This window comes from Heliconius melpomene, chromosome 12, assembly GCF_056956725.1.
Source record: "Heliconius melpomene rosina isolate 202511_hmr_F chromosome 12, ASM5695672v1, whole genome shotgun sequence".
Taxonomy (NCBI): domain Eukaryota; kingdom Metazoa; phylum Arthropoda; class Insecta; order Lepidoptera; family Nymphalidae; genus Heliconius; species Heliconius melpomene.
The window spans coordinates 13,359,622-13,371,535 of NC_140400.1; the positions used below are offsets into that span (position 1 = coordinate 13,359,622).

An 11,914-nucleotide genomic window follows, 5' to 3' on the forward strand; every position below is an offset into this window, starting at 1 on the left:
CGCAGAAAAAATAAGCTTCTAAGTGAACGCAATCAAAAGATATAAGAATAAATGCTCTAACGAAATTATCTTTTTTGCTGCATTTTATATGAAATTCGCCGTATAATCAAAATAGAGTATCTTCCGTGGACCTACGGTTATGAAATTTGGCAAAAAAGGTAAACTTACAGTTTAATAAGAGAAAAATCCGAAAGGTGAAAAATGTAGGTAAATTATAAAACAAAACTATTACAAACTTGTAATTTTTAATAATTCAATTTTTTTTAATAATTCTTCGCTCTGTAACGCACCTGTAACTCCTCTGGTGATGCACGGGGTCGTGGGCGGCGGTGATCACTTACCATCAGGTGACCCGAACGCTAATTTGTCTTGTCCTTTTTCCGAAAAAAAAAACGGAGTATCTTAACACTAGATGCCTTTGCCTACCCTGCTGTGTGCGGGATACAGTGTGAAGCTGATTTATTTATTTTTATATCAGTATGATAATAATAGACAAATCCACCCATGAAATAAGTAGTTATTAACTTATCGAAGTTATTTAAAGTTTAGCATTTTGAATTCTAATCGTTAAAGTCAAATGTATATATTAATATATTATGTCCTTTTACAAAGAAGTAAGAATATTAAAAGGTGACCTAGTGGCCACTGTTCTAACTCGTTGCAGAAGTAGGGAAATGAAAATATAAAATATTTGATTCTCCGAGTGGAAATCAAACCCACAACTGTCACGTTGTAAACGCGCCAAGACGGCCTCAATTATGAAATTTCATATTTCAGAAGTTATTTTTAAATATTGCGCATTACCCCTACGGGTCTAATAAATACAAACTAATGATGCAAAGTTCAGACGGACATATTACACCTCGAAGGCTCTTTACATTTTTTTATGAGTCGATTTATACCATCACAAGAACATCCTACGCTTCTAAATGAAACGTGATGGTTATGGGGTGAAATATCAGTTTGAGTAATTTAATATTCGTTAAATTGCTGATTAGAAATCAGCCACCCCATTTAGAAAAATCTCAGGTATTACCACTAGCTCCACATTTTTTTGTCTAGTCGCACGCTTGTGTCCCTGCGCCACGACTGGCTTTTATACAAAATCCTCTTAAAGATAAAAAGAAATTAAATAGGCAAATGTTTAACTTTAACTTTAGAGCTATACACATGCATACTATGGTATAAATTCTAACTACGGTCTAAGGCTCTAAGCTACATATTTCAGAAACCCACATATACAATTTATAATATTAAGTTCAGAAAAGGATTTTTGGGAATTCTAGTACCTAATGGTTGGTTTTTGTTTGCAATTAAATTCAACAAATATAAACACATACGATTTTCGTATGTGTTTATATTTGTAATCTCCCGCCATATTTTTTTATATTCATAAGGTTTGTCTTTATGAGGGGTCTCTAACGGTCCCCAAATATTCGTAATAGGTCCTTGCTATTTTCAATTGCTATAAATTTTATGATTACGTAACTTAAAATAGTTACTTTGTAGAGTCAATTGGAATGAAACTAAAATTTTTACATATTTATATTTTGAAGTTCTTAAGCGTTTAATTATTGAGTTTCTTAAAATATTAATAAGTTTTTATATATTTAAGTAGTAAGTATACAGCAAATGACCTTGAAATTATTGGGACAGCCCTTATGCATCTGGGGCAATATAGTAGTTGAGAAAAATGTTAAATGTCTGCCAGTGCGGGTTGCGCGGGGGATTGTGCATGCGCTTTAAGTTTAGCAGTATCGATCCCGCTAACCCTCACCAGCGGCCGGTGCGCGCGCCAGGGACGCGCGGGCTGGGGGGACCTCCGAGGGCGCGAGCTCGCCCCGGGCCCTCAGATTACGTAACGCACACGCACAGGACGGCGCACAAACAATGTGATTATATTTTACTTCATTTTTTTTGTACTATTTTAGATTATACAATTTTTAGAAGTAGTATCGTGATATTATCTAGTGGTCGCGCGACTAATTTTTATTTTCAACTCCTTTTGATGTGTAGTTTAGATATGTCGACACATTTCCGCAATTACAATGCTAGCAATTTAAGATAAAAAATAATATGTTAAAGTGGCCTAAATTACTAGTATACTTATAATACACTGTATAATAAAATGAGATCTCACAATTCGTCGCTATCAGAAGAATTACAATAAAATATTTGGTGGAGCATTTATTGATTTAACTAGACCGATAACTTTACCCGGGAAAAATGAATATAAGAAGAGTCAAGATTTATAATGAAATGAAGAAAAAAACATCATGAAAATTTAATATAAATTTTCAACTGTATTGTTCTATTGTATTTTTTACAAGACAGCAAATCCTGTATTGCTCAAAAATGAATGGTAAGTATTTTTATATTTTCAATAATTTTGTCAATTTTCGTTTTTTACACACATTTTTTTTACTTAATTTAGATTACATAGTTCCACCATTTTTCTTTATTAGCACTTAGATTCCCGGCCACGGCTTTGTCTGTGGGGTTTTTGATTTTCGCATAACATTTCTCCTGGTAAAGAAATAACCTACAATCCAGAAAAATCAATAAATAATATTATTTTTTTATTAATTACAAATGACAAGTATTAATTTAAAATGACAAGTTTCTCTCGTCACAAAAGTACACTATTTCATACAATCATTTGCTCCTTTTATTCAAATGCCGTTAAAAATAAATTAAAATATCCATTAAATAATATTATCGAAATATCTTTGTGGATTTTACTCTGCGGTTCTAATTCTTATATTTAAAAGCTCGTATGGGTTGAGATTGAGGGGACATCCTTGAGATTAAGGAAAAGGCTGAAGAAAATTATATAATACAATTTTCAATACGTAAAATATTATGTTTTATTTCCTCGTAATATAAAGCTAATTCTTCTTAATATTTAGGCAACAACTGACGTCACATTCAGTAGTTTAGTGCATAGTAGAAAACAACATAAGTAGGGTCGTAAGTAAACTAATATAAATAATAATTGGTGGTTAAAAGTATAAACTATTAATGTGTACTACACAGTACCACCTACATATATAAATCTCAAGTGATAACTAGTCTTTAGTTTAAGTAGCTATTAATGCGCACAGTTGAACTGCGAACGTAGAGTCGATACAGCGCGTTAGTTGCTGCCGCCGGCGCTTGCGCCGGGAAAACTATTTCCGTGATTTCCAAATACGTAATTCCTACTATTAAATTAAATATATTTTTTTAAATACTTTGATCTACAAAAATACGCTACATCATGCAGTTTAAATAATAGTATAACAACACGGTGAATAACAATTATCCAATTACTTCGTGAGAATATATGTAATTTATATGAAAATGGAAAAAACATACGCAATTTTAGATATAAATATCTGTGACAAAGAATCGGAGAAGACAGATAATGATGATATTATAAAGAAGATGCCTTTAGCGACTGTGATAAAAATTCGTAAGTTTGCATATCATCTTTATAACATTAGTTTTCACCTTTGTACATTTATTTATGTAATTCTAGAAACTATGTCTAATTGCCAAAGAACTTTGTGAATTGTTTATATTCAGTAGGAACCAACTTAATATAAATAAAGTTATAGACGTTGCTTTGATGAATGTAGGTATGTCATGTTTATCAGATCATCGATTGTTATGAAAACATCTTTGGGCTGAAGTATAAATTTTCTTGGATAGTAAATAACAATAGTGTTTCTTTCGAGTTCAATTACTCGAGTGAGAAAAATAACGAGGTCTTTTGTCTATTAAGATCGTGCGAACTGTGAGTGGGAGCTGTCCTAATTTTGAACCATGAACTTTTTACCTTCTTCAATTAATATTCACGTGTCGTAATAGAATATAATGTGTAGGCACATATGACAGCTATTAATAAATTAATATAAAAAAATACATTTTTATTAGAAAACATGAATATTTTAATAATGCTACAATTGTTGGTTCATACAAAAAATATTTGTACACTAATACAGTGACAACACAACATTGTACGTTGATGAGCACGTATAGCGTTTCCGCTCGTTGTCCTCAATGTTTGATGCGCACGCGCTGCGTCCCTGGGCCCTGGTATTCAGGAACTCGTCGTGTTCCACTCCGCTGCGCCCACTGCACTCAGACTCTGTACTTGCATCAACACAAAAGAACAACATTTGCAGGGCCAATTTTCCCAGCTCGCTTTCACGTCTTATACATTCAAGAGACTACTCAATATAGCTGCTATTATCTAAAGGATGTCGCCGCGTTATACTTCCGCATTGATTGACGATAGTAAAATATGAAAAGAACACTAGCTCACGAATATATACTAATATATAACTATTTTTTTATTTGTGTTTAAAAACTATAAATGAAATTTTATACCAATAATATGCAACTTATTCATCTATATACCTATTTACAATTTAAACTAATATTTTGAAAATATTGCAACTAACTAAAACTATTTGTCGATAGAACGAGATCGTGGTGAACGTGATTATATAGGATTTGCCACTCTACCAGAGCAGGTACACCGAAAATCAGTGAAAAGGGGTTTTGACTTCACACTCATGGTTGTTGGAGAGTCAGGGCTCGGCAAATCCACTTTGATTAATAGTCTTTTTCTTGGAGACCTTTACAAAAATAGAAAAATACCCGACGTTCAAGGTATATTTCAAATCATATTATAAATGAGCAAAGGCTATGTTACTTTTATATTTATTACTTTCTTTTCATATTTTAAATAGACAGAATTGAAAAAACTACTACGATAGAAAAGAAGACAATGGAAATAGAAGAACGCGGGGTAAAACTCCGACTTACGATAGTTGACACACCAGGATTTGGAGATGCAATAAACTGTGAGGATTCTTGGCGCGTCTGCTCTGCCTACGTAGATGAACAATTCCGTCAGTATTTCACTGACGAGAGTGGTCTCAATCGAAGGCATATGCAAGACAACCGAGTACATTGTTGCCTTTACTTCGTACCACCATGGGCTCATAGGTAAGAAAAGTCAACATGTCACTAAGAGCTTGATCTCATTATATACCTATTCATAAATAAACCAAAAATAGTAATAAAATAGTATAATTAAACAAGGTAAGATCCACCGATTTCTCCTTACAAAGTATATTGTTTTGTACAACTAGGACTCTATATCTTTAACTTATTAACACAATATATGTACCTATGTACATTTCTAATACATATTAACAAAACCAATATTTCTTAGTGGTTACCATGTTAGTAGTATAGTAACTAAGAAGATATAATTTTTGTCATTTAGTTCGCTTATGATCAATAAACTCTTATTGCGTTAATATGTTTTACAGCTCTGTGATAGAGCTCGACAGCAATTCGATTGATTCATAATCAGTACAAAATGTCCCATAAATACTTACATTATTCGTTATTAATTCTCTAATAGCCTCCGTAATAGTGCATGTTTTTTCAAGCACAGACAGAACCTAGAAACAGTTCTTAGAAACCTACAGATCGGGCATTGGCATTTAGCGTCAAAAGCAATCCAATTAATTGTTAATAACAAATCAAATAATCGGAAATATGTCAGTACCTATCATATAAAATATAATCATTTAATGAATCAATCAATCAATATAAAATACAATCAAATCAATATAAAATACAATCATTTTATGAATTTTGTGTCCACAATAATTTAGTGAATTTACACATTTTCAACTCCGTGATGACGGTAATTCAGTGTTATCTATTAATAAATTCCGCTTAAAAACCAACGTGAGTATTTAAATTTGGTTTGATAATAACAATAGTGTTTATTTCATATTATTTGTTTACATTAGTCTTCGTCAAGTGGATTTGGAGATGATGCGACGACTGCACCGAAAAGTAAATATCGTTGTTGTGATCGCGAAAGCGGATTCACTTACCGCAGTCGAGATTCGAAGATTAAAAACACGCATACTGAATGATCTTGAGGAACATCAAATACAGGTGAAAAGAGAATTAACTTGCTTTTTATCTAATAGATATTACATAAAATAATTAAAATAAAAACGGCCGCTGTGAAGTTTTTCTAAAAGGAAAGTTGTATTACAGTTTTTTTATATATTTTGGTAGGTATATCAGTTCCCAGAGTGTGACAGTGATGAAGATGAAGAATTTAAGCAACAAGACCGTGAACTTAAGGCTGCGGCACCTTTTGCAGTTGTAGCTTCTGATACGGTATTGGAGGTGGGAGGGAAACGCGTGAGGGGCCGACAATATCCTTGGGGAATTGTAGATGGTAAATTTCATATGAAATAATTTTTTATACATTTAATTTATAAATATATAATTTTATAATATAGTTTGTAGGAACCTTTCCACTATAAAGTAATATATTAACCTACATATTATCAATTATGAAAATTTTAATAATCGAAATCGCTTTCTGAATTTTGCCTCTATACTATAATTTTAATTCCTACATGTTAAAAACGTTGACAAGGGCAGTGATAGAGAGGGGAAATTTAATTAATGACTTTAATTTTTTATCTTTGAGAATATGGAATAGACTAGAAAAATAAAAAAACAATTTTTGCGACATTATCACTTCTAGTATGATGTACCTACCTTGATTGTATGTCTAACTAATTAGTATTATACGCAACAACTGTCGTTACATGTAGTAAGTAAGCAACAAAATAAATAAAGTCGTATGGAGATTCTTAAGATAGTTAAGTTGGAGTATTTATTTCAACATTCAACAATCGATAAATGTATAAAATAGACGTACAAATTGTGTAACGACATAGGAAATCTCAAGGGATTGTAATATTAAATAGAGATATTTTTCATACATATTTTATGCATCGATTTTTATCAAATTTTACAGTGTTGTCTTATGGATAAAATTGAATATGACACAAAAAAAATATTTTATATGATTAATAGGCATTATTACTACATAAATAAATAGCAAAATTTGGGGCTAAGTTTGATATATTATGAAATCATTTTGGTAGCATTATGCTAATAAATACAATATTTTCTAGTGGAAAATCCTCGGCACTCCGATTTTACAAAATTAAGGACGATGTTGATATCCACACATATGCAGGACTTGAAGGACGTGACTCAAGACGTACACTACGAGAACTTCCGAGCTCAGTGTATCTCGCAAATATCCCAACATGCTATGCGAGAAAGAGGGTTGGTAAAATTTTTTATTTTGCTATTAATTACTTCTTAATTGCCTTAGATTCAATATAGCTCTATAATACAATATTTTTTTATTTAATTGAAATAGAAAAATACAATTGTTTACAGAAAATTGAAGAGAGATTCAATGGGGAACAATGCCGATGTCGTTTTTACGGATACGGATAGATTACTATTGCAAAAAGACGAGGAGGTATGTACCTATGGTTCTCATATTTTTATATTGTATTTTTCATTCTTCACATTACAGTGATGCCTAATTTAGGCTATTATTTAAAAGTATTCTACAAAAATAATTTCAATATGGTAGAATAGTATTTTAAATATATTTGAAAACTCATCAGGGGCTCCAGTCAAGATGTAATGCTTATAATTATTCTATTATTTTTAACAATACCTACTTAATAAATATGTATTTGTCTTTTGTAATTTTCGCGGCATGTAGGCCTGCCATGGACTTCGTATGTACTTAATTCCAGTAAACTAAACGAAAAAAACAACATGCATGGTTTTCTTTAAGGATTTACATCCTTTTATAAATTACGTCGATATAGAGTAGTATTTATACAGTTCTTTCAGTAGGTTTACTTACATGTAGGTACATTTTGAAATAATAAGCGCATGATCAAATTTAGATCAAATTATCGATCTGCAAACTTTAATGAGATCATGTTCATGTCAATTAAGTTATTTCATTTGTCTATGCATGTACCTTATATTACACAACATTAATTTTAAGTGAAAAATATTTTTCTTTACATAAAGGAATTAGTCAATTTGACGTATCTACATTATTCATATTTTTAATTATTTTCTTTCGCTGAAAAGAAAAGAATATGATTCTATACTTAGGTACATGACAATAAATAAATTCCTGATACAGTCTGATATGACAGTACAAATATTAAGAATTATAAAAAATCTGAGTCGGACGTTATCCTGGTAAAAAAAATATATTTAAAGTAATATTTATTCTCTCTGCAGGCTTGAAATTCCTAATTTACGAATATTTTTACAGTAGCTCGAACATATAGTGTCTCGAGAAATTTCGCGAGAAAAATTATGGCCTAACGGTTTTTAAAATCTTACGGTGATATATACAAAGCGTGTGACCTTAATTTAAATATCTATCTAATTAATATTTATTTTATTGAGAGATACAATTAGCTTACTTAGCTTTATGTTATAAGAAAATACTAGAAAGGGATAATGTACCAAAAAATGTTTTTTTTCTAGAGTCTATTCCTTATTCTAAAAGATTAAACAATTAAAAGTCACTAAATTTTCCGCCTCTATCTCTTCAGAAAGTTAATTCGATAATATTCTTTAAACGATTATAGAAATACGTTTTCTTTTTATTAATTACCTCTTAATCTCATCAAATATTATCAATATAAAACAATTTTACAACGTTATTCTTACATTAAATATTTCATAACATATGACAAATAGATACGTCTTTTGTCAATTCATATATGTTGGTAGGTATATCTTAACTTGACACAGTCATGTAGGTCATATTAGTTATAGGTATATGAAACATTATTAATAGAAAATGTTTAAAATCCCTCATCACAATATAACGAGTGAATAGTATTTAAAAATTGTAACTATCGCGTAAGCCATTTTAGGTGCATGTATGAAATGAACCCTACGTGTTTATATAAAATATATTAATCTCTGTTTACCAATTTCAGATACGACGTATGCAGGACATGTTAACTCAAATGCAAGAAAAACTCAAAGCTTCCGATAAGAAACACGACAGTATTATTGATGTATAGAATATAGACTGCAAAAAGTAGTTTAGAAATAAAGCGATTTTATAGTTGTAATCTATAGTAAATTGAAAAATTCCAAGAATTTAAGTTACTGTAGTATGTTAATTAATTCACCTAAATCTAAAATAAGAAAAGTAATGTTAATATACAGAATACATTCCATAGACGAGTATGCAACTTGCACTTGTTTCCGATTTTCACAATGAGCGTAACATTTTTATAATTTTTACTTAACATAAAAATAATGTTTTACATTGATTTTAAAAACCTAATTTGTTGATTTAACGAAGTATGGAGTTGCTATGTTTCCCTCTTCAATTAAGAGGTAGAGTTCTAAGAAAACACACATTGTCAACAATGTTTAATTTGTTTTGTCTTTACCTTGCTTAACGAGATTAATATTTACATTTTTTTAGCTAGATATGTAGGTGAATATATCACAGTTTTAATATTTTTAATTTAAAGTGTTAAATGTTGTTGTGCTGTCATTTTGATATATATTTCAACAAAATACAAGATCGCATGTGAAAATAAGCCCTTTTTAGTAGCTTATTATTATATTAGATACTTTTGGTTCGAATTTAATGTAACAAATAAAAGGAAAAAGAATCGTAAAAAGAAGACTCGTTTGATGTACCTACAGAAATACAGCCTATATGTTATCTTTTATTTTTGTAATTTCCCTCGATTTCTATATTTTATTATATTAAGTATATCAGTCACATATTTTTTACTAAACAAGTATATGCATTTTTCACAAAGATATACCAAAGTTTATAATACATAAAACGATTTTTTGTAATAATTTTATTATACTTAGTAAATTGAAACTTTACACTTATTGATTTCATTTTGTTTCCTTTCCTCTTTCCTCTAAATAGTGCACCAATGTAAATAATATTGATATGTTTTTATGGAACGACATTTGTATTTAATAACATACCTACTTATGACTTGTCGCAAATACGACAGAATCACTTCTTAATCTATAAATCGCATTTCCTGCTCCAAACCACCAGTAAATAAATAATCGTATCGTTCAAGCAGGTAAAACTGAGGGTGGATCGGTAGTAATAAATCTGATGCAAAAGTCATTGCGCAAGCAAACAAATTAATTTTCGCGTAGTAACAAGTTTGTGATATTTTGTTATTTTGTTGTGATATTCCTTTTTTACAAATGCCATCAATATATAATTTTTGTATAATAGTCGATGAGTATAAAACCACTTTTTACCATTTGATAAATGTTAGACTAGTATTAACTTCGATTGTTTAGAACATTAAACTACCCTTGAAGAGTATCCAATAAAAAAAGAATCATCGAAATCGGTTAGCGTGATATTGAGTTATTCGTCCATTTGTTACGCACTTAATACAAATTTAAGATTTATGTGACACACTACCTTTCAAACAAAAAGAATAATTAAAATCGATTCACTCAGTGAAAAGTTGTGAGGTAAAAAACATATAAAAAAATACAGTCGAATTGATAACCTCCTGCTTACGAAAATCGGTTAAAAATGTTTCTATCCACATTTTAGAGTAATTTCTAAACAAATATATATATATAATCTATCACCCAATTTATATACAATATTTAATCTGTGGGTGTGGATACAAAATGAAGACTGGAGATTGAAAAATAATGACATTTGTCAAAGTACTTTAGAATATTAATAGTAGTAGAATACCATAAATCAAAATTCATTTCATAAATTGTATAAATAATTAATATTTTTATGCCGTAATAATATGTTCCAGTATTAGAATATATAAAATTATAATGGCGGACCGTGATTTATCATTAGGCCCTCGAGAAGGAGTAACGTACCCTATGAAAGTACAGTACTGTGGCAATTGTTCTATGCCCATCGAATATTGCGAGTATTATCCTGAGTATGATAAATGTAAGCAATGGCTAGAAAAAAACTTGCCAACAGAATTTGAAAAAGTAAAAATTGGTAAGTACAAAAATATAAAAACTATACATGCTCCATTCATATTCAAAGGTTATAATAATATTGATTCTTCTTATTTTAGATGAAGACGATAATGGCGGTGGTGAAGAAGAAAAAAAACGACAGAAACGAGGCGGAAAGGGTATGCTTAAGTCAAAGAAAAAAGAAGATGTCCCAAAGCTTGTGCAAGTCTCCCGAGCACCCCGTGGCAAAAAGAAGTCTGTCACAGTTGTTTCAGGATTAAGCACTTTTGGTAATTGTTTAAATAAAAATATGCAATTAAAATAGAGAGATTAATATAACATAATAAATGTATCTATTATTTTACAATTATCACTTAATATATATATTTTTTCAGATATTGACTTAAAGGTAGCTGCAAAATTTTTTGGAACTAAATTTGCCTGTGGTTCATCAGTAACAGGAGATGATGAAATAGTAATTCAAGGTGATGTTAAAGATGATTTATTCGATGTGATTCCAGAAAAATGGCCTGAGGTATTAATAGTCTTAAATTTTTATAATTCTAGTACAATATTCATCTTATAGAATTATGTTATGAACCATGCACAATTATATTTCCAGATTGACGAAGATAGTATTGAAGACTTAGGAGATCAGAAGAGATAGTCATTATTGTATAAAAACTTTCAATAAATAATATCTACTTGTGCTTCATAAACTTTATGTGACAATGACTATTGTATGTTTTTTATTCATGTGAAATAGAAAAAGAATTACATATTTTTTTATTTATTTTCACCAATAATCTAAAATAAAATATGAAAAGAAAACAGCGCCATCTATTCTATAAACCCTAAAAGTAACTAATATTACAAGTCAATTTCAACAACATGAGGAGGGCGTTGTTTCGCACAAAAATGCACTTTAATTCAACTTGTATATATAAATTACGTATAGGTTATTGCAATCTAAGATAACATTATTTACAATATTAAATAAATTATTATTGTGTAACACATGTTAAATTATTTT

General features: G+C 30.0%; 2 protein-coding genes across 5 annotated transcripts; both read left to right on the top strand.

Annotated features, from left to right (window-relative positions):
• Window positions 1–1,842: 1,842 nt before the first annotated feature.
• On the top strand, window positions 1,843–9,801 carry Septin4 (septin 4). Of its 4 annotated transcripts, none has more exons than XM_085195214.1 (9): window positions 1,843–2,362; window positions 4,468–4,659; window positions 4,740–4,998; window positions 5,820–5,970; window positions 6,097–6,262; window positions 7,014–7,170; window positions 7,288–7,372; window positions 7,625–7,640; window positions 8,877–9,801. In XM_085195214.1, the coding sequence occupies exons 1-9, from the start codon at window positions 2,356–2,358 to the stop codon at window positions 8,933–8,935; spliced, it is 1,092 nt and encodes a 363-aa protein (XP_085051340.1). In that variant the 5' UTR covers window positions 1,843–2,355; the 3' UTR covers window positions 8,936–9,801. The 4 variants fall into 4 exon arrangements, with proteins under 4 accessions (XP_085051340.1, XP_085051339.1, XP_085051338.1 ...); XM_085195212.1 differs by lacking the exon at window positions 1,843–2,362 and adding an exon at window positions 3,091–3,454; XM_085195213.1 differs by lacking the exon at window positions 7,625–7,640 and having other exon boundaries at window positions 1,844–2,362.
• Window positions 9,802–10,569: 768 nt separating this feature from the next.
• DENR (density-regulated protein) lies at window positions 10,570–11,662 on the top strand. The gene is made up of 4 exons (XM_085195217.1): window positions 10,570–10,921; window positions 11,001–11,171; window positions 11,277–11,416; window positions 11,504–11,662. Exons 1-4 carry the CDS (start codon window positions 10,744–10,746, stop codon window positions 11,546–11,548), a joined length of 534 nt encoding a protein of 177 aa, XP_085051343.1. The 5' UTR covers window positions 10,570–10,743; the 3' UTR covers window positions 11,549–11,662.
• Window positions 11,663–11,914: the final 252 nt, after the last annotated feature.